This window comes from Hyperoodon ampullatus (genome assembly GCF_949752795.1).
Source record: "Hyperoodon ampullatus genome assembly, chromosome: 17".
In the NCBI taxonomy this organism is placed as follows: Eukaryota; Metazoa; Chordata; class Mammalia; order Artiodactyla; family Ziphiidae; genus Hyperoodon; species Hyperoodon ampullatus.
Genome location: NC_136930.1, coordinates 11,607,286 through 11,629,816, shown reverse-complemented (window position 1 = coordinate 11,629,816; position 22,531 = coordinate 11,607,286). Strand labels below are relative to the sequence as shown.

General features: G+C 40.7%; 1 protein-coding gene across 1 annotated transcript in view; it reads right to left on the bottom strand.

The window, feature by feature from the left end:
- Positions 1 to 5,039: 5,039 nt before the first annotated feature.
- ADHFE1 (alcohol dehydrogenase iron containing 1) overlaps positions 5,040 to 22,531 on the bottom strand; it is a 28,382-nt gene continuing 10,890 nt past the window's right edge. The window contains exons 10-15 of the mRNA XM_079722369.1: positions 21,588 to 21,740; positions 19,685 to 19,783; positions 16,974 to 17,052; positions 16,705 to 16,801; positions 13,559 to 13,716; positions 5,040 to 5,909 (exon numbers count right to left, since the gene is read on the bottom strand). Coding sequence (XP_079578495.1) covers positions 5,826 to 5,909; positions 13,559 to 13,716; positions 16,705 to 16,801; positions 16,974 to 17,052; positions 19,685 to 19,783; positions 21,588 to 21,740 — 670 coding nt within the window. The 3' untranslated portion in view covers positions 5,040 to 5,825. The remainder of the gene's footprint in view (positions 5,910 to 13,558; positions 13,717 to 16,704; positions 16,802 to 16,973; positions 17,053 to 19,684; positions 19,784 to 21,587; positions 21,741 to 22,531) is intronic.

The following is a 22,531-nucleotide window of genomic DNA, read 5'->3' as shown; positions in this document are numbered from 1 at the left end:
ATTGAGAGCTGGCTCTGCCACTTACCAGCTGTGTGAAGTTGGGCTGTTTCTTTTTATTAACCTGAGTCTTAATTTCCTCATTTGTACAAAAATGGTAATAGGGCTTCCCTGGTTGCGCAGTAGTTGGGAGTCCGCCTGCCGATGCAGGGGACACGGGTTCGTGCCCCGGTCCGGGAAGATCCCACATGCCGCGGAGCGGGTGGGCCCGTGAGCCATGGCCGCTGAGGCTGTGCGTTCGGAGCCTGTGCTCCGCAATGGGTGAGGCCACAGCAGAGAGAGGCCCGGGTACCGCAAAAAAAAAAAAAAAAAAAATTGATAATAGCAGTGCTTCTCGTAGTAGGCAACTCCTTGACAAAGAGTCTGGCACAGGCTAAGGGCTCAATAAATTACCCAATAAATAAACTTATTATTGTCTTTAGTTTATTATTGTTGCCAGCTGTGGAAGATGCCCTAGCAAATAGGCCACTGTGTTTCATAAGAGTTGATATTTTTATTTATAAATTATCAATAGTTTGGTTAAAAAATACAATTAAATGTCATGTTTTTGTAATCATTCCCCAGCTCACCCCCACTCCCCAAACCCCATCCCTGCCTCCTCCTCTCCCCCAAATCCATGTTGCCCTTCCTTCTCCTTTGGGAACTTGCTTCGTCAAGGTACTGAGTTATGTGCTGAGTATGCAGTGGTTAAACGAGATGTAAAAAAAATGAAAGAAAATTAGCCTATCCTTACTCAGGTGGCCACTCAGCTTGTTGGTACTATTTTGACATCTCATTAATGTATATGTTGCTTTACACACATTCTTTTCTCTTATGCCCTGTTTGGCATGAAGCTCACTGTGGTCCCCAGTAATGTTGCCAAAGCCAAGGTGGGACCAGTGCGCACACCTGCACAGGTCTGGGAGGTTTCTGATTAGAGGAGCAACTTAGAGCCTTGGAAGGGATATTGGTGGGTGATTCCTTGGCATCGCTTACCTCCCTCCCCATGTTGCAGTCTTTTCACTCAGAGCCCCAGACGATTCTAGAACACCATTATAGAAAAGGACATTTATATGTTGCTCTTTTGGTTTTTTTTCCTTGGCCAGCAAAACTGAGGACCGTGAATGTAAAAACACAGGCCCATAGGCTTGGAAGGGGAAAAAAATATAAGTGACACAAAAAAGTAGACTTGGTGGTTTACAGTTTCACTTAAGATGCAAAATATAACACTGAAGTGAGTTTCATAATTTTGAGAATTTGAATTTGCTCATGTGCACTGTTAAGATATACCATCATAAAACAATAGTGAGGTATTTTTAATTTGATAATATGAGTCAAGAGCCATAAAAATGTCCATACTTTAAAAATTCCATTCGAGGATTAATTAACCTAAGAAGTTAATTTAGCATATGAGAAAAACCACATACAACTTTTCATTTATTCATTGCTGTGGCATTGGTAGGAGTAAAAATTTGAAAGTAATTTTGGTGCCCTATAATAATATTCTTATTCAATAGACTTTTGTCTGCCTTTTGGTTATGAAGATTATGTGGCAACATAGAAAATACTTAAAATGTCATTCCTTAGGGGAAAAGACCTAGAGATTACACCACCCAAATGAAAAAGATAGAAATATAGCAGATGATAACAGCTGTGTTTGGGTAATGGCATGATGGTAGTTTTTTTTTTTCCTTTTTGCTCATGATTATTTTAATCAGTTTCCAATTTTAAAAGTTAGAAAACCAATTAAAAGCACTCAAAAAAGCCAATTTTAAAGCCAGAAAGAATGAAATGGAGTTACTTGCAAGTTAGCTGTCCTAGATGTAGAGAACAAACATATGGGCACCAAGGGGGGAAACCGGGGTGGTGGTGGTGGTGGGATGAACTGGGAGATTGGGATTGACATGTATACACTGATGTGTATAAAATGGATGACTAATAAGAATGCACTGTATAAAAAAATAAAATAAAACTCAAAAAAGAAAAAGAGTGGGGAGCTGGGAAACACACACACACACAAAGTTAGCTGTCCTGCACATAATTTCATGAGGGATTTCACATGGGCCAAAATTGCAAACAGTTATTGCAATCTGTGGAGGGTATGCGTTTATTCTGAGAGTTGGGGTGGTTGGAAAGCATAATAGCAGGAGAAACTAGACCCTCCCACCCCCAGCTGCTGGTAATTCAACCCAGGGCTTCAAGAGCCAATTTCTGCGCATTCAAAGTGCGACTTGTCCCTGGAGACTGCCTCCCGCAGGCCATTGTGATGGTGATGGCGGGATGTGGCCTGGCCTCCTCAGCAGCTCCCAGAGGACAAGGCATTTAATGGAGGAGCCCGGGCAGCTGTCTCGGCTCGGGGTTGCTGCTCATCAGAGACCCAGCAACCTGTGCAATGTTGACCCGGAGGTGAATAGCCCCCTTTCTCATACCCACTCCCCGGAGGCAACAGTCCCTGATTAGGGTAGTTTCTAATGCAAACAACCATTAATCTTTCTCAGGGTTAAAAGGCCAGAAAAGCAATTCTTGCTCTCTCTCTATTTTGATACTGTACTTTGTCTCTATTTTACAAGAGCAGACTTACCTCACTGACCACTGGAAAATACCCTACAGCTGTGTCCACAGCTACACTAACAATGCCAAACCCAGCACGACCCTCCCTGTGCACAGGGGAGGGACAGGGCCAGCTATTTATTACGGCACTTGGCAAAAATCAGAGAAACATGACCTGCTTGAAACAAATTAGTAATTTTGTATCAAGAAATAAATCAGGAATGATGTATTTTAAGTGAAAATGCCACCATATATGATAATTTTATGAAAGTAATATTATATAAACTTTTGAATACTGTTCCTTTAATTTTCCTTTCCTTAGCAAGTACATGAATCCATATAAATGAAGCTGTGACCCCTAAGGACTGTTTGAGCTTTTAAGGGAATCAATAGATAAATAGGATTTGACTTAGAAAAATGTACTTAATTGTTTTCTCAGAAAACAATTATATATTTTTGCTACAGAAATGGATATAATCTCTCACACTCTTTTAGTAGCTGGTAAAGTCAAACACATCTTTTGTATATTCTCAAATTGTAAGGGCCAGAATGATGGGTATTAGGATAAAAAACACGAAGTCTTCCTAAATCTGTTTCTTCATGCTTGACCTTTAAATCCTTCCTCTACAAAGTCATCATCAGTATGAATGCCAAACACTCCTCCTGGTGAGTCACAGTGAGACATCTGGTTCCTGGTGGAAATGGCATCGAATATTTCAGAGAGATAAAGAATGCATTTTCATATCTAAAATGATTTTACATTAAATTTCCCAAACTCAAAATCTCACGTTAAGGACAAGGTAGTACATAAAATCTAGCTATGGTATTTTCAGGCTTGGAGAGGAATTGGTTGAATAAAGTAAGACTCAGACAGACCAAGGGGCTGGAGTGGAATCCAGGGCCCTGGACCCCTGGACTCCCTAGTCTTATGCTGTTCTAATGATGCCACATCACCTTGCAAAATATATTACAAGAGGTCTCGAATTTACCTGGACTTGCTTTGAGGAGGTGGGGCACATATATATTTTTGCTACGCCAAATGTATTTTGAGACATTGGTTAACAACTTTTACTAAAGTTTCCTGAAGGATCTCAGATTGGCAGTTTCACTGTTCTCTGCCTTATTCACAAAGCTTCTGCTCTCAGATTCCATAATTCTCCTGAAAAGCTGGAGGGAATTTTAGCTAGATATAGTCTGATGGTAGAGATGAAACTCTGTCGGGACCCTCTTGTGCTTGCCTTTTGGGCACTTGGCATAAAGAATTTGAATGCTCTGTAGGAACTAAAACTATACCTTAATGATACCGTTCCTACGTAAAAAAAAAAAAAAAAAATATATATATATATATATATATATACACACACACACATAGTTATCTATAATGTATCTATATATGTGTATAAAATTATGGGGAGAACATATAAATTTTGTTATTTTTTAACAGTGGCTTTCTTTTGGATGGTGCAACGTGAAATATTTTCTTCTGTGTGTCTCTTTGTACTACCGGTTTTTGGTACTGAACATATCTTATGTGTGTAATTAGAAAGACTCCCAATAAACAATATTTAAATGTTACTTTTAAAATCCCAAGTAAACAAAGATGTTTACAGAGATAAAGTAGGGCCAGGCAGGTTAAATGGCACAGTAATGCCCTTCTCATGTTTTTTAAAATCCTGATGTAATTATATACTTTATATAATTATATACTATAATATGTAATTATATACTATATATGCATATATCCTATGCCTAGTAATTACATATAATTATATATGTAATTATATGCTCTACTTGATATACTTTCTGATTAAAACTTTAATCCAGTTTAAAATATGGATAAATCTGCAAGTACACTGAGATCTAGACTGCCAAAGCTCGAGCAGTGCACTCACCACTGTGAGGAAAAACGAGCCATAGACGTTTCAGCAGGCTGGGAATAACAGGAGGCAGATGACCCAGCTCCAGGATTCAACTTGCATCCTGAAGTCTGTAAACCGCAAAACGGCTTGGTTTTGAATTAATTTATTCTGAGCACCAGAACCATTTTCCAAAGAGGGAATTACCATGTAGGTTGTTTGTGTTTTTCTCAAAAGAACAATTGCTCCACCAGAGGATCCATCTCTAATATCTTAACCCTTTGGATTTGTTTTTACCTTTTAAATATTAGTTACTAGTATTTTTATGAGTCTGACCTAAAACAGCAAAGTGATATTTTTCTTTCTTTTCTCTTCCTCTTTTAGAATTAGAAAATATGTGCTTATTGTAACAAATGCAAACAATACAGATGTTTGTAAAATAAAAAGTGAAAGTATAAAATATAAAGTAAACATTTTCTCTTAATTCTCTATCCTCCAAATTCCATTTCTTCAGTGATCCCTTTTAAGTTTGATGTGTAACATTCTTTCTATATATATATATATATATAGACATATTTATATATAATTTAAAAAGTAAACATCAGACCATATTAATATATAACTGTCCTGCAACTTACTCTTTTCCACTTAGCCGTTTATCATGGACGTATTTCTAGTAGAGTTATTCTCATTCTTAATAGTAGCACAAAAACATTCCATTATTTAATATACTATGATTTATTTATCCATATATTAATGAATACTTAAGTTCTTTCAAATTTTTTTTTTTTTTTTTTTTTTTTTTTGTGGTACGCGGGCCTCTCACTGTTGTGGCCTCTCCCATTGCAGAGCACAGGCTCCGGACGCGCAGGCTCAGCGGCCATGGCTCACGGGCCCAGCCGCTCCGCGGCATGTGGGATCTTCCCAGATCGGGGCACGAACCCATATCCCCTGCGTCGGCAGGCGGACTCTCAACCACTGCGCCACCAGGGAAGCCCTCAAATTTTTTATTATTAGAAAATGCACCGCCAGAAACATCCTTGCCATATTTCTGTTCACACTTGTAGTATTTTATAGGATAAATTTCTAGATGTGGGGTTGATGATCACTGGGCATAGGATATACACATTAATATTTTTGGTAGATACTGAGTGTTTGCCCTTTTGATACATGGAGCAGGTGTAGTCTGCAGGGTTTGGGGCAGGAACAGGGACCTCTAAAGTCTGGCTGAGGGTCCAGCATGGTGGGCATTTGTCCCGTGTGTTCTATGGAAGTAGCTGGACTTGGAGCATCAGGGAATCTTCTACAGGATAAAATTATATCACATTCAAGCTGGTAACAGGGAAGTTATGTGTGGAGGTGAAAAGACAAAGCTCTTGCTAGATCAACTTCTGTTTTCAGAATTACGACGGCCAATGCTAATTCTTTCAGTGAAAATGAAAATTAATATAGTTTCATTGACGCTTCAAACAGAACAGACAGATCCTCTTCTGACTGAGGGCGTGGTGCAAGCTTGGTGACCCTTTCCTGAAACAGTAAACAAAAAGAATTACTCAGGGCTTTGCAAAGACAGTTTGTAAAAGCTACTAGGTATGTAAATTAACTCAGTCACGAGCAACAGTGACTTGACAATAGTCATAGCTTTAAAAGTCATATTTCTTGTTTGCATCTTACTCGCTGATTCCCGGCTCAGAAGTTTATCAAGCGACGCCTCTTTGCTGCGAAGTTTTCAAAGCCATTACTCTTGCCTGAGGTCCTGAGAACAGCCTTCTGCTCAAATGTACAGAAGCCAACCAGCCTCAGGAGAAACACCTCCTACGGTGACCAAGCCACGCCAGTCTGGTGCCCCTGCCAGGCTCTCCCTGTGCGGAGGGCACTGTCCCAGGCACGTGTGCAGCCAGGGAGGACAGGACGGGGTCATCCTTGGCTTCAAAGACCGTATATTTTGCAACTTGGACTTCATGTATATTACAAAGGACTTCACTAGGACATTAACTTTTAGGCTATGGGCAGCAAGTGACTCTTTTTTAAAAAAAAATATTAACTAAGGTTTTATCTCTACCTTCCCAAATGAATTCAGTGATTTCCTTACTTTCTCCAGGGATTATTGAGTCAAGTCAGCAAAGACACCAGCACCTCCTACTGCTATTTTTTTTTTTTTTTTTGCGGTACACGGGCCTCTCACTGCTGTGGCCTCTCCCGTTGCGGAGCACAGGCTCCGGACACACAGGCTCAGCGGCCATGGCTCACGGGCCCAGCCGCTCCGCGGCATGTGGGATCCTCCCGGACCGGGGCACGAACCCGTGTCCCCTGCATCGGCAGGCGGACTCTCAACCACTGCGCCACCAGGGAAGCCCTCCTACTGCTATTGACACTCCCGTCAGTGGCTCCTTAATCCCCAAATTTCCAGGCCTAAATGAAATTAAGAAACGTGCCGGTGTTTTGGTTGCATGTTTGTGGGTCTCTGGGTCCATCTTCTGTGATGAGCACCCGTGTGGGACAGCACTTGGTAGGAGAGCGAAGCTCCATGGGGGGGGCTGTGCCCAGCGCCCCACGTGGCAAACAGGTGCTCAGTAGTTACAGGATGGATTGATAACGATGATGGGAGGGGGATATTGGCATCTCAAGATCCACACATACGAGGTAGGACTCTGACTCCCGCACCTTCCATTTCTCCTTCTCTCAGAAATGTCACCCAGTCACTCAGGGAAAACCCAGGAGTCATCCTGGATTCCTCTTTCCCTTCCCTACAAGTTCAGTCCATCAGCAAGTCTGTCGGCTCTCCCTGCAGATTAAATCCCAAAACCCACCACTTCTCACCTCCCGATCCATAGTCACTTCATGCTCCTGTCCTACTTGAAAGGCCTCTTAAGAGTTGTCTCCACTTTTCGCTCCACTCTCACCCCCTAGAGGTCATTCTCCCCACAGCAGCCAGAGTGATTTTTCCGCATTGCAAGTTTGATCACACCGTTCCCTCGCTTAACACCCTCTGATGACGTCCCACTGCAGTTAGAACAAAACCATGTCCTCCAACCCCAGCTCCGGCTCTTCTCCCACCCGCTCTTCTCACTTAGACCCCTGGTCCCCCTTCAGTCCCGTGAAAATGTGAATCTTCACCCTATCTCAGGGCCTTTCCCCTCTGCCTGGAATGCTTCTCCCAGATCTTCACCTGGCTGCCTCCACCTCCAATCAGAGGCCTTCTCTGACCACACTCGCTGGAGTTCCCGCCACACTGTCCCATGTGAAATCACTATCTCGTTACCCAGGTTTCCTTCAGACCACTAATCATTATCTGAAACGATTTCATTTGTATCTTATTTGTAGATTTGATTAGATGACCATTGTCTGTCTTCCTCACTAGAACATAAGCTCCACGAGGGAGGGAAGGGACTTTGTTTTCTAAACTGTATCACATACAATTCATGGTATATAGTAAGACATCAATAAGTATTTGTCAGGTAAAAGGAAGAATAAAAAGAAGGAAGGATGTATACAAAAATTAACTTTAAACGCACCTAAATGTAAGAGCTAAAACCTTAAAACCCTTAGAAGAAAATGGGAAAATATTCATGACTTTGGATTTGGCAGTGATTTCTTGGATATGACACCAGAACACAGGCAACAAAAGAAAAAATAGATAAACTGGACTACATCAAAATTAAAAACTTTTATGCATCAAGGAACACTACTAAGAGAGTGAAAAGACAACTCAGAATGGGAGAAAATATTTGCACATCATATATCTGATAAGGGATTAATATCCAAAATATACAAATAATTGCTACAACTAAATAACAAAAAACCCCAAGCAACTCAACTCAAAAATAGGCAAAGGACGTGAATAGATGTTTCTTCAAAAAAGATATATAAATAGCTAATAAGCGTGTGAAAAGATGCTCAATGTCATTAGTCATTAGGAAAGTGCAAGTTAAAACCACGCGTTACCACTTCACACCTGTCAGAACGGCTGTCCAAAAAATGGAACATAACAAGTGTTGGTGAAGATGTGGAGAAATTGGAACCCTCGTGCATTGTTGGTGGGAATGTAAAATGATGCAGCCACTATGGAGAATAGTTTGATAGTTTGTCAAAAAAACCACAGAACTACCCTGTGATCCAACAATTCTATTCCTTAGGTATATACCCCAATGAAATGAAAGCAAGGACTAAAGCAGATACTTGTACATTGATGTTCACAGCAGCACTATTCACAATAGCCAAAGGGTGGAAACAACCCAAGTGTCCATCTGCAGATGAATGGATGAACAAAATGTGGCCTATCCATACAATGAAATGTTATTCAGCCATAATAAGGAATGAAATTCTGACACATTTAGGACATTATGCTAAGTGAAGACACAAAAGGACAAATATTGTATGATTCCACTTACATGCAGTACCTAGAATAGGCAAATTCACAGTGATAGAAAGTAGAATAGAGGTTACCAGAGGCTGGGGGAGGAGGACAGTGGGGAGCTACTGTTTACCATTTGGCAATAGAGCAGGCCTTCTTTTTGGGATGATTTAAAAGTTCTGAAAATGAATAGTGATTATGGTTGCACAGCCCTGTAAAATGTACTTAATGGCACTGAGTTGTACACTTAAAAATGATTAAAATAGTAAATTTTATGTCAGGTATGTTTTAACACAATTTTTAAAAAAAAGAATGGATGAACAGATGGGAGAAGGATGGGGGGACAGTGCTGAAGAGTATGGGTGAAGCCAAGGTAAAGCTTCATATCCCAGCACATCTTGTAGAGACCCTAAAGAATTTTGAAAATCCATAGCAAGGCAGAGACTTGTTCACGGTGACTTACGCACACGTTTGTGGCAGGGTCCAGAACGGAAGTTCGGTATTTGCTATGGCCGAAGTTGCCACATTATTCTGTTTATAATGGCAGAGAGTCTTATCTGATGAGCTCAAGCGCCCTTAAAACAACCCTGTTCATCTTGCATGAAGTAGTTCAGGACTCTCAGCTCAGGCCAAGCTGAGGTGAGTTTCTCGTTCACATTTCTATCCCTCAACGATTGGTTCAACAGAGGCAAGGACGTAAAGTTTGTGATATATCCTTGCACGTATCACTTGTGCCATATAAGAGCCAACCTCTCAGGATTCAGATGTGTTCCGCACTGCTATTATTTATAGACACATAAGACCGAAGGACAACTGATTGACATGGGCAGTGAAATAAATTCAGACTACTACTTTTAGCACATTCATAAAATAACATTTTAGCGGGCCTGTCTGCCAGGGAGTGGAAGGGCTCATTTTGGTAGACAGCTCTCCTCGGTAATGAAATGTTTTGATGGGAAATGTAAATGTTTCTTTCCAGAGGTTTCAGAAATCCAGCTTGGAAGATTAATTTATTCATGCCTGCTCCCCGAGCAGCCCGGCTATGGCAGTTGGAAACCTCTGTACACAGGGCTGCTATTTGCTGCCACCAGTATGGGCTGTGGTGTTTGGTTAAGAATACTGGCCTGGTTGTTCCAGAGAAAACCGATCCGTCTTTGCTGAACATAAAAGAAGCTTTATCAAATGTTGACTGCATGAAATATCCTTTCTGGTGATGTTCTTTGCAGGAAGAGTATATCCCTCTCACTACCTTAAATCCTGTAATACTAATAAGTGAAGATTTGTCTGCTGCATGTGTAAAATTCTGAAGTTGCCATAGCATTCCTATAAAATGTTCACTAAAAAAAAAAAAAAAACTAAACAAAAACCTAACAGTAGTTCAACTGCAAAACAGACAAGCTTATTTCCAATATTCCTTCTAAAATCCTATGAATATTCCCCCTTCCCCATATATGCATATAAATCTGTCATATTGACTTCAAAACTGAACTAGTGCCAGTGAATTAAAATTAACTGTGTTTCTCCTAATCGTGAAAACATGATCAAAGGAAAAAAAGGCAGTATCCACCTTGGGGCTGCTTTATGAACATAGCTTGAGGAAATCCTGGTTTCCTACTTTATAGACATGACTTGTATTAGAAAGATTCAATTTACCTTGCATCCTTTGTGAAACTAAGAAATTAGTTTTGTCTAATTAAGGTTCTGCTATCTGTGATTTCCCAGTATGACATGTGCACTGAGGCATTCAGAATGATACCTAATTAACTTGCTATTTTAGAGGATGGTCTCAAGTGTTAGTCTGGATCTGTTGCTGTTTGGAACAGCTTTTGAAAGTGGAAGCCTGAGTACAGTAGAATTAAAACCGTCCACACCTGCCAGTGTGTGCTGATGACTGGAAGATGCATTGCCACAGCAATTAAATGGCCAAGAATATCATCCAGTTTTATCTGAAACTCATGAATACCATTCTTGGAGGTTGATAAACACATATGCCTGAACATTTTCCTGGGATAAACAAGCAGAACTTTTCAGAGGACCCCCTGAAGAGTGGACACTCTTGCTGGGACCATGCTATAAGAGCCAGAGGCTACATCAAAATCGTGGTGACCACTTGGTCTCTGGTATTCCTGGACAGGCTTTCATGGCTCCTTTTCATTGGCTGAGTCCTATTAAGTCTAAGGAAATTGCCCAAAAACAAGGACAGAAGATTTAAGAGGAGAGGGTTGCAGGAATGTGCTCCTTTCAATGTTCACTAGCCCGGGTTAGGTGCTATAGAAGATAGATGAGCAAAACAGACAGGCTCCTACCTTCATGGAACTTTAATAGGTTTGGAAAAAATGATTGTGATGGTCATATTTTTTATTTAGTCCCTTCGACTTACAGGTTAGGACTGTGGGTTAGAACTAGTGTCTCTGCTATACTTTGAGACTCCTCTTTTTCTCATTCATTTATATTTTTGGATGCAACTGAGTCCACTGGGCCTGACCCTAAATTGTGGCCCATGGGCCATGTTTTGTTTGTACATTGGGAAATCAGGGAATTCAACACAAACATCCCAATTGCTGATTTTTCTTAAAAATGCAAGTTCTACCAACACTGGGAACTGAATTTATGCTTGGTGATAATAGACTGTAGCTGAAAAGCTGCTCATCCAATGAGATGGGTCATGTGCTTTCCAGTTCACCAAAGTCCCCACCATTCCCTAGTGCCTTAAATTACTTTGTTCATTGCTATTATTTACCTTGCTCCTATGGACAGATAAGTCTGTGAACCCAATCCACACAAATACCTTATGTGAGTGGTGAGGTTTTCAACATTCTAAGTACTTGCTAAGAGGGGAAGAAGCCAGTTTGAGGCCTTTGCTTAACTGAAGTGGGCTGAGGGAGCAGCACTGCCACTTGTAAGCAGGATGCTGTGTGAGTGGATATTCTAGCTGTTAACTCTGTTCCAACGTCAGTGATAGATACATGAATGCCTTAATTTTGGGGGGAACTGCCTTATCCTCATAGTGTTTGTTTGTTGTTGTTGTTGTTTTAAATAGAAATATAGGGCTTCCCTGGTGGCACAGTGGTTAAGAATCTGCCTGCCAGTGCAGGGGACACGGGTTCGAGCCCTGGTCCGGGAAGATCCCACATGCCGTGGAGCAACTAAGCCCGTGCCCCACAACTACTGAGCCTATGCACCACAACTACTGAGCCTGCGCTCTAGAGCCCGTGCTCTGCAACAAGAGAGGCCACCACAGTGAGAAGCCCGCGCACCGCAATGAAGAGTAGCCCCCACTTGCCGCAACTAGAGAAAGCCCACACGCAGCAACGAAGACCCAATGCAGCCAAATAAATAAATAAATAAATAAAAATTTTAAAAAGTATAGTTGATTTACAATATTGTGTTAGTTTCAGGTGTATAGCAAAGTGATTCAGTTATATATGTACTTTTTTTCAGATAATTTTCCATTGTAGGTTATTACAAGATATTGAGTATAGTTTCCTGTGCTATACAGTAAATCCCTATTGCTTATCTGTTTTATATAGAGTAGTTAGAATCTGTTAATCCCAAACTCCTAATTTATCCCTCCTCCTTTCCCGTTCCCCTTTGGTAACCATAAGTTTGTTTTCTATGTCTGTGAGTCTATTTCTGTTTTGTATATAGACTCATGTGTAATGTTTTCTAGATTCCACATATAAGTGATATCATATATCTGTCTTTCTCTGTCTTCACTTAGTATGATATTCTCTAGGTCCATCCACATTGCTGCATATACAATATTTCATTCTTTTTTATGGCTGAGTAATATTCCATTGTATATATACCACATCTTCTTAAGCCAATCATCTGTTGATGGGCACTTGGGTTGCTTCCATGTCTTGGCTATTGTGAATAGCGCTGCTATGAGCATTGCACGTATCTTTTCAAATTAGAGTTTTTGTCTTTCCCGAATATCCTCATAGTGTTTAAGTGACCCTTGCCTTTCGCATTTTGGACAGGAGGACTTAGTGAGCGCTCTGTGTCTGGTGAGCATGGTGTCATCTCCTGGCTCTGAGCTCTCTGTCTTATGGTGAATTACAACAAACAGGGTCTTGGCCTGTTAGGCTCTGGTGCTATAGCACCAGACACAAGGGTATCTGATCCTATAACACAAGGGTATCTGATCCTAAATGGAAGAGAGGTCCAATGGGGGATAAACTCTTTTCATGAGAAGCTTGAGAGGGGAAACTTTACATCTATTATAATTCTACCATATAAATGATAGCTGCTCAGTTTAAATTCTTTTTTTTTCAGTTTAAATTCTTTAGGAGCATATAAATAAATGAAATAAGACTCAAAGTGACACAAATAAGTATACATATGTATAAAATATATAATCTCCCAAATATGTTTAAAAAGTGACTTTGTAATCATTTTAATTTAAAAGCCATGTCTATTCTTCACAAAATAGTAGAATTTGTAACTCTTTCTAATGGAAAATAATATTAGTGGCCCTTTTGGAATAGCTTCACATAGTTTTATAGGGGACTCTTAAAAGAGCAGAAATGGAGAAAAGGGAAATTCTGCTATACTCAAGATAAACTTGGTTGTTTTCGCCTTAAATTTTTATAAAGGATCCTTTCATTACATCGTCAAAGCTTCACGTAAGCCACAGTTTAATGGAAGAATATAAAGGCGAGGGAGCCTTGGCCCCTTCCCCCTAGGGAAGGGGAGAGCTGCTGCCTGGTGGGGAGAGACCTGGGTTGTCATCTCCTTCCCTAAGATGCCCCAAATGGACCGTGTCTCTCCTGGAGCCTGGTGCTTCTTAGAAGCAGTGAGGATGGGCTGTGTCTCTTACCTGGGGCAGTGTTCCTTTCACTAGTGCGGGGATATCGGCCTTGGAGTAGCCAATGGCAGCTAGGCCATCATCCACATCCAGATCGAATAAGAATTTCCGCAGCGTGTCTGCCAAAATAGGCCCAGCATCTGGGATCCTGGCAGTGCGGGTGTCGGCTCCTGGAAGACACAAAGCACTGACTGTAGCGAGGAGGAAGCTGGCCCTGGGTGTGATTCAGTCACAAGATAGCTGAATACATAACCTACTGCTGGCCCCTCACACTGAGGACAAGGGCACTGCTGTGCCCTCAGCCGGGAGGCCGGCTCAGCTGTCAGCCCCGCAGAAGACAGGCCATCCTGGGAGCCCCCAGAGCCTCCATAGAGAAGTCGGAGAGCGGGGAGGGGTGCTAACTTGGCTCTCACATTTCCAGTGGGCTGCTCGCCCTCTGTGTGGTGGGAAGAAGAGAAATGGCCCAGAAAAGAGGCACAGGAAGGAGACCAAGAAAGAAGGCTGGTGTTTGGATGAGGAGGAATGAGCATCTGTAGGAGAAAACACAGCTTATGTAACTTTCAAGGCTTGGAATTTGCTGACATCTAGAGGTCTACACATTCAATGTCCTTTCTCAAGGCGACAGCTTAGAAGAAGACAAACCCTTTGCAAACACTTTGTGAGACAAGGATCTACAGAAGTTCAAAAACCTCCAACATTAACTGCCAAAAAGGAGGAAAGTGACAAAAATGGATTAGGCGTGGCCAGGGAAGGAGTATATTTCCTCTCTCTAGCTAGAAAACGTTTTTGGACTCTGTTGCCAAAGGGCAGGTCCCTCTAAATGTATATTATACAACCTGTCAGGCAGAATTAAGAATAAGGAGACTCTTAGAAAGCGGTATTTAACATGTAGATAATGATATCGGTGAACGAGGAAGAAGGTTGCCAGGGGTTGCAGATTTGTAAGGGCAGAATTTGGACATAATTACTAATTAATACACAAAAGCATAGAGATGTCAATCTGGAAGAGCCGGGGGTTCTGGCCTCAGGCAGGGTGGCCGTGAAAGTTCCCAGATGAAGGAATCAATCCCAAACCCTTGGCACCCATGCCCCACGCCCCCATCTATTCTGGTTGGACACATTCATCGCCGGGACGTGCCGCAATCTGTAAACAGAAGGTAGCATTATTTATTTATTATCAAGATGCCTCATGCTGTAGTCCAAGTCCACTTTCTCTGTATAGGTCAAAAAGAGACTAGAAGGTATGGCTCACTCCATACTGAAGTATTTTATTAAATCAGTTTTAGCCTTTCTGTTCTCTGACAGCAACCTGTTTATGTTATCCAGGAAAAGGTATAAGTAGAACCAGATACAGAGCTAGTTGGGAGAGCAGCTGGATGGAAGGTAAAACTTGCCCGACAAGGCCAGTCTGTATTACACAGCGGCAGCTCAAATATGGATTAAGTGGAGGGTGACACATGATACAGGGTTTATGAGGTTCTTATGTTCCCGGGATTGCTGTCATCCAAAGCTCCAGGTTTTCCTGTGAAGTGTTTTAGAAAAAAAGAGAAGGTAGGAAAGAGAATACATTGGTATAAAGCTAAGACAATCTAAGATTACATAGGGAATCAAAATATTTAATGCCATTTGCAGCAACTTGGATGGACCTAGAGGTTGTCATACTGAGTGAAGTAAGTCAGATAGAGAAAGACAAATATCATATAATATCACTTATATGTGGAATATAAAAAAAGGGCACAAATGAACTAATCTACAAAACAGAAATAGAGTTACAGATGTAGAAAACAAACTTATGGTTATCAGGGGATAAGGTGGGGGAGGGATAAATTGGGAGATTGGGACTGACATATACACCCTACTATATATAAAATGGATAACTAATAAGGACCTACTATATAGCACAGGGAACTCTACTCAATACTCTGTATTGACCTAAATGAGAAAAGAATCTAAAGAAGAGTGGATATATGTATATGTATAACTGATTCACTTTGCTGTACACCTGAAACTAACACAACATTGTAAATCAACTATATTCCAGTAAAAATTAAAACAAAACAAAAATATTTAATGGCTAAATATGGAATAATATTAACCAAAAATTCCTATGCAAGAGGAAAGTATCGGTAGTTCCTCTGGCCTGGGTTTTGTCTAATAGAGGCCTTGCTTTCTCAGTAGTTTTGTTGGTGGCCTGGAATGTTAGGTTTAGGCTCTCTAAAATTTTCCCGTTTACCATACATCTAGCCTACTATTTGGGCTCCTGCCTGTTTACACTGTTTGCATATTTACAAAGGATCTGAGTCCCAACATAGAGCTGAACAATATCCCCAGTCCAAAAGGGAAAAAGGATACAAGATCCTTGGAAAAGTAGGTGCCATGTTTCTGGCAGTACATGCCGGGAGATCTAGCAGTGGGAGGTGGAGGTGAAGCAACATGTTCGGAAAGGTATCTGTGTCGTTCCTACCTTCTTGGAACTACTCTCTCCAACGGCTCGAGCTAGAGGAGCATAATGCAGTTTTCTTTTTAGCTTTTCCCTTTCTAAAACAAGTAGGGGAAGAGATGTTTTTAAAGTTAATTGAATACTTAAGTTTACTTAAAAGAATTCTTGTATTAGAAAAATACCAATATTTTACTTAACACTGAAGTGACCCTAAATGTAACTGTATTTCTTGTAAGATTTAAAAGGCACTGTGGGTATATTATTATAGACATTATTTATCCTACAAAACAGCAAACAAATTCTTCTTTGGGGAACTTTTTACAAAGTTTCTAGTTGTTTAGGTTCTCTGTAACTGGGAACTTACTGTTACTTCCTGATTTAGATTCATTTTTAGTTCCTATTAAACAAAACAAAAACCATATATAACATGAATAGTATATAAACAGTTTCACTTTCCTTGGGGACGAAAACAGTGGAAATATTACTGTAAACTTAATGTAAGCAGTACTTGGTTCCATTTCATTGCTAATAGACTCTTAGAAACACAAAATTACAGAATTTTAGTGTTAGATAGGAATTTGGGCAGGTCACTGACATTTTATTATTAAATTATCCCAAGCAATATTTTTTGGTATTATTCTTTATGGTTTATCTTCAGAAGCATCCTAGGAAATGCTCCACATATGTGGGTCACAGATTTATGATTAACGGTTCATACCCAGTATTTCTGCCATCTCCAGGTGGTGCTCAGGAGACATCTGTGCCGTGAAAGTGAACACTGCTGGGGAGGTGAGTACCACAGAAAGACCATGAGGCTGGGGAGAAAGGAAACACGGTGACCGACGTGGCAAAGCCAATCTTAAACATGCATATTCTAGATATTAAATTACTTTACCTTGTACTCCAAGCAATCAAGAATTGACAAAATACGTTTATGGCAATTGAGAGGAATCTAAGACTAAATTAAAGAATTTATTATGATTTTACCACCAGTGGGTGATCCACATTATAATCCTTTGCTTTATATGTCTTCACTAAGCCTGAAATTGGGTAAGACATTCCATGGCTAGAAAAGAAAGAAAGTCCTTATGTTGACATACAGATATCAGAAATTCAAGTTAACAATACTCTATGGGAGAGCCCTTCACAGTCTCTTGACAATATTATTAACCCACAAAGTTAGACATTCTGTTTTCTTTGATTCCTATGAGGATACATTATTATGCAGTTGATATTTGGTGTCTTCATTCACAAAACTTCTGAAATGTTAAAATTCAAATGCTCATAGAATTGTATGCATTAAAAAGTATTGATGCTTAAGTTGCTGGCCAAGCACATTGGTTAAGCTTATGATCTTGAAGAAATCAAGAATTCACTTTGGAGTTTCTTTAATAATCTTCAGGGTATGCATTTTCTATCTTGCTCTGCACTGCCTTGGCAGTGTGTTCCTTCACAAACTGAAGATGTCAGTGGGAATTTTATGAGCCAAGATGTACTGCACTAGACATGCAAGCTTGTTCCACCAGTGATCTGTCTTGCCAATGATGGATACCTTCTTTTAAATGCTACATACTAATGGGAGTTGAATTATACGTGATTGTTTCAGCCTGAAAGGCTATCCAGAAAAGGCATTTTCGTTTTTATTTGTGGGGATTTTTTGGTTGGTTTTAATGGGAAAACTCTTTGTCCTCTCGAATTGTTAGTGAACAAAGAGGACAATATGATAATTTACTAGATGACCCAGAAGATACACATTGTGACAAGTTAATATATTTACAGTTAATGTATTGAAAATGAAATGTTTTACAATAGTAAAATGGTCTGTAAATCTATTAATGTGGGTTATTGGATGACTTTGTTTTTATTTGCTAAAAGATTTACATTTCATAGACAGATGAAGTATTTTGGTGAATTGTATGATTATCCAAAAAAAGGTGCCCCATGCCTGTCATCTCTCACGAGGCGGATCAGAAGCTATCGGTTCTCTGAGTTGTTGGATACTTAGGGACGTGCTTTACTGTTTTCGGGCTTCATAGTATTCAGAAAAATATTGCTTAGCATGCTTCCGTGATGTGAAAGGGTTCATGTAACTTTCAAAGTACCTTTCTAACAATAGCCAATATTTTAGTTTGATTTCTTTTATTTTAACAGTTATATATATTCTTTGTAAAAAAGAAAAATGATCCATAATCCTATTTCCTCAAGATAGCCATTATAGAATATTTCCTTCTAGTCTTCTTATGCATATGTTTAATTTATGATCGTATTGTGCACTGGTTTTGACATTGCTTTTGTTACTTAATATTCTTTATAAACATTTCCCCATATCATTTTCTATTCTTCTAAAATATTATTTTAATAGATATTTTATTCTTTGAGTACTAAACTTCAGTTAACCATCCCCAAACTGTTGGGAATTTGGGTTGTTCCTAAATGTTTCCGTTATAAATAACTTCTAGGTGAATATCCTTATAAGGATATTCTTTGATCATATCATGATTATTTCTTTAGGCTACATTTCTAGAAGTAACATCAGTGGGGCAAAGGGTATAAACATTTTCCAAGCTCTGGGCAGATTTTGTTCAGTTGCTTCTTAGAAAGGTCGACCCATCTATGTTCCTCTCAGCAGCAGAGTTTGAGGGTGAACATTTCATTGCACTCCCCTAGCAAAGGCCAATTCTTAATTCTCCGTGTTCACTGGTTTTCAAGTTTAAGGCAACATACCAATAAAGTTCTGATCAAAAGACTAATTCTGGCTATTGACAAATATTTGAATCCCCTTCTTTCTGAGAGAGATTAGGAGAAAAAATATCCTGCATTTGACGTTTTAAAAACCCATGACACGTGATGAAGATGTGGCGAAATCAGAACCCTCATCCACTGTTGGTGGGAATGTAAAATGGTGCAGCCACTGTGGAAAACAGCCTGGCAGTGCCTCAGAATTTAAACAGAGTTACCACGTGACCCAGCAATTCCACTCCTAGGTATTTACTCAAGAGAAATAAAAACATATGTCCACCAGGTAAACTTGTACATGATTATTCAAGCAGCAATATTCATAGTAGCCAAAAACGTGGACGCAACACAAATGTCCCTCATGTGATGAATGAATAAATAAAATGTGGTATATCGGTGCAATGGAAAACTGCTTGGCAATAAAAAGGAAAGAAGTGCTAATACGTGCATGGAATGAACCATGGAAACATGATGCTAACTGAAAGAAGCCAGGCACAAAAGATCACACATTATATGATTCCATTTATATGAAATGTCTGGAATTTGCAAATCCGTAGAGACAGAAAGTAGATTAGTAGTTGTTTAAGACCTGGGGGTATAGGAGGATTGGTGGGCGACAGCTAAGGGGTACAGGATTTCTTTTTAAGGTGATAAAATGTTCTAAATTTATTGTGGTAATGGTAGCACAACTTTGTGAATATACTAAAAACCAGTGAAAGTTTTAAATGGGTGAATTATATAGTATGTGAATAATTAATAGCTCAAAAAAGCTGTTACCAAAAAGAAAAAAATCTATGACCCGATAAACTGCATTTGAATTAAGAAAATATTATGGGACACTGAGTTAAATATCTTCTTTCTATAGCATATTTAAAATCTGACCACATGTCCTAAATTATAAACATTTAAAAAATTTAAGGGCAATAGCTTAGGTGAAGAAATAAAATCTCAAATTTGCTCACCACAGATGAACACCAGCATTTCCAAAGCCAATGCCAGCAAAAGCACTTGCCAAGTGCATATTAGACCTTGCTTCAAGATCATCAGGATTTCTGACAGCCCTGTGGATGATATAAATACCTAACAATAACACATCTACATTGGCATTTCCTAGTGAATAAAGAGCCGCCTTAGGGAAAGATCTGGAAAAAAAAGAAATGCTACTCGATAGGAAGAAAAATTAGGCAAGTTATTCAAATGACACCTTGTCTTCTAGATGAAAACCAAAGGGAAACATATTTTCTCATTAACAGTTTGAGCAAAAGCATAATAAATATGCTGTCAGGCTGCTCATGTGATAAAAGTGCCAGGGGAAGAAAGCACTGACCCTTGGACTATGAAAGCTGCTCAAGAAAAGTGCCCTGAGACTCATTCTTCTTCTTCACTTGTCAATGACCTTGATTGCGGCTGTGAGTGGACTCAGAGTAAACACATACTCAGAAGGCACAGGGCCCAGGCTGGTTTGCTGAAGTGAGTCCCTGTCGCCCGGGGCTACTTACTGGCCAAATGAGCCGCCCAGACATCCTTCTCTCTGTGATACCACCCCAAATCGGACCCACTGGAGACCTCTTTTGGTGTCTGTGGGAATTGCACATGTTATTTTAACCCTTACTACTGTGGAAGTGGGATGTTATTGTAGGACAAGCCTCTACTTGCTCCATCCCTCCTCAGTGCCCCTTTGGAAAAGCAACTTCTCAAAGGCCCCTTTCAGATGCAGCTCAGCCTTCCTGCTCCCGGGCTTGGAAACCCTGCCTCAGGGAGGAACCCTGAAACAGCCAAGGGCACCCCTTCCCAGGTGGTTTTTTGTGATCCTGCCTGGAGTGAGGGTTCTTGCTATGAAATAAAAGTGCCACAGCCCTTTTCCTCCTTTCATCTGGAAGAGTTAGGCACTGGTGTCTCTTTCCAAAACCCAGTGTTCGTTCCTTATCCCCAGATAACGAGGTGAGACAGCAGGTGATGGGGCTTCAGCCTCTCTTCTGTCCATTTCGCCCCTCACCTCCCACAGCGGCCATGCCAAGCCTTGTGTCCCCGTCAGACACCTGGCTGGCCCTCATCTGCATCTGCTTCTACCCAGACAAATCCTCCCTGCTGGGCTCCGAGCTGGAGGTAGTTCTGTGTCCCTCCCCTACCTCTACTACAAAATGCTGTCCTGGGTCCCTCCCCCTCCAGGCCGGGGGAGGCACCGCGCGCACATCGAGTCCTAACCTGCCCTGTTGTTGCCCTCCGTTGTGTATAACTACAAAGGGGAGTTCGACTTTGCACAAGTCTTAATGTCTCAGGGATCAGTTTTCGTCTCTGAGTATATCTTTGCTCTCTCTCAGGAGTCTGTTATGGCTATTTCATGCATAAATCTTTCCAAACCTTTTAGGAATCTTTTTAGGAAGGCTTTCATATCTCCCAGGACAGACATCTCTACTCATTTATTTCTTAAATTGAGTTCATGTGCGTTTGCTCATGGGTCCACCCCGTGTGCCTCTGGACAGGGCCAACATCTGTCTCATCTGTCTCATCTGTGGTTCTCATTTCTGCCCTTGGTAGCCAGATCTCAAAGGACATCTCCCCTCCCCCAGGTTTGGTTTTGAGGCTTTGATGAATAAACCTTCTACCTGCATCCTTCATAACTTAGGGGCTCCTAGGTTGTCCCCTCATGATCTTTGCCTTTTCAGATCAAAGGATCCAGTTTTCATCTGTCCTCATGGGGCTCCCTCCAGAGGTTGCTGGTCTCTGGTGCTTCTGTATGTGCAGTGACTGATTTTTTTGGTGAGCAGGCTTGCTCAGGACATTTCAGGATCTGGTGCGCCACATTTCACGTGAAGGTGGAAAGTGGTTTTTCTGTTCTGTTTCCGTCCCCTCTGGGCGACATACCTCTTCAGATACTTGGCAACGATCCTCAGTGCGTGGACTGCCCAAATATCACTGATGGGGTTGCTGCCCTGGTAGGCTGGCCGAGTGATGGGATTCTCAGGGCAGGGGCTCCGCATGTGGTACGGGAGGGCAGTGTAGGACTCCAGGGCGTGACTAACAAGGAATATTTAAAATACACAGTTGAAAGCATCCTTTTCCTCCTTTCCTCCATTCAGATCACAAACTGTCTCAGAATGCTCGGTACGCACCCCCCTGTGGATATGCTTTGTAGTGCTGATCATCACAACTCATCTCACTAATCAGCCTCTTGTCCACGACAGTCATTGCTTATTATAGCAATTAACACAGTGAAGTTGACATTAACAGCACTACAGTGTTTTTGACCAGTATGTGTAAGATTACATATGGTTCCTTTCTAGTGCCAGTACATCTTTATGATGTTGAATTTTTAAACATTTAAGTCATGAAGAAAAGCACTGAATCTGAAAAATGACTTCCTTCTAAAGTATATTTACCATTTTATACCTTGCATTGATCAAACACCATATTACCCATCCAAGAAGGGTCATAGTTACACTAGCCTCCTATAAGAGTATAGTGCAGTGGGTCGGCCTCCCAGATGTAAATTCTGGCACCAGACTTTCCCACTGTGGGCCTGAGGGGAGTCACCATCCTCCCTGTGATTCTAAGATGAGGATAAATCATAGTCTTTCTTCATGGTGCTGCTGTGAAAATTAAGTTCACATATGTAAAGTACCAGCACTTTGTAAAACTTATCATTCACCATTATTATTAATTCTTGGTTTGAACAAAAAATCTAATTCTTTCTTCTTACATGCTCTAAATTCAGGGTTGGCTCTTTTAAGAATAAAGCATCATAAAGACACAGACCTACTTGAGAATGGACTTGCGGATATAGGGAGGGGGAAGGGTAAGCTGTGACA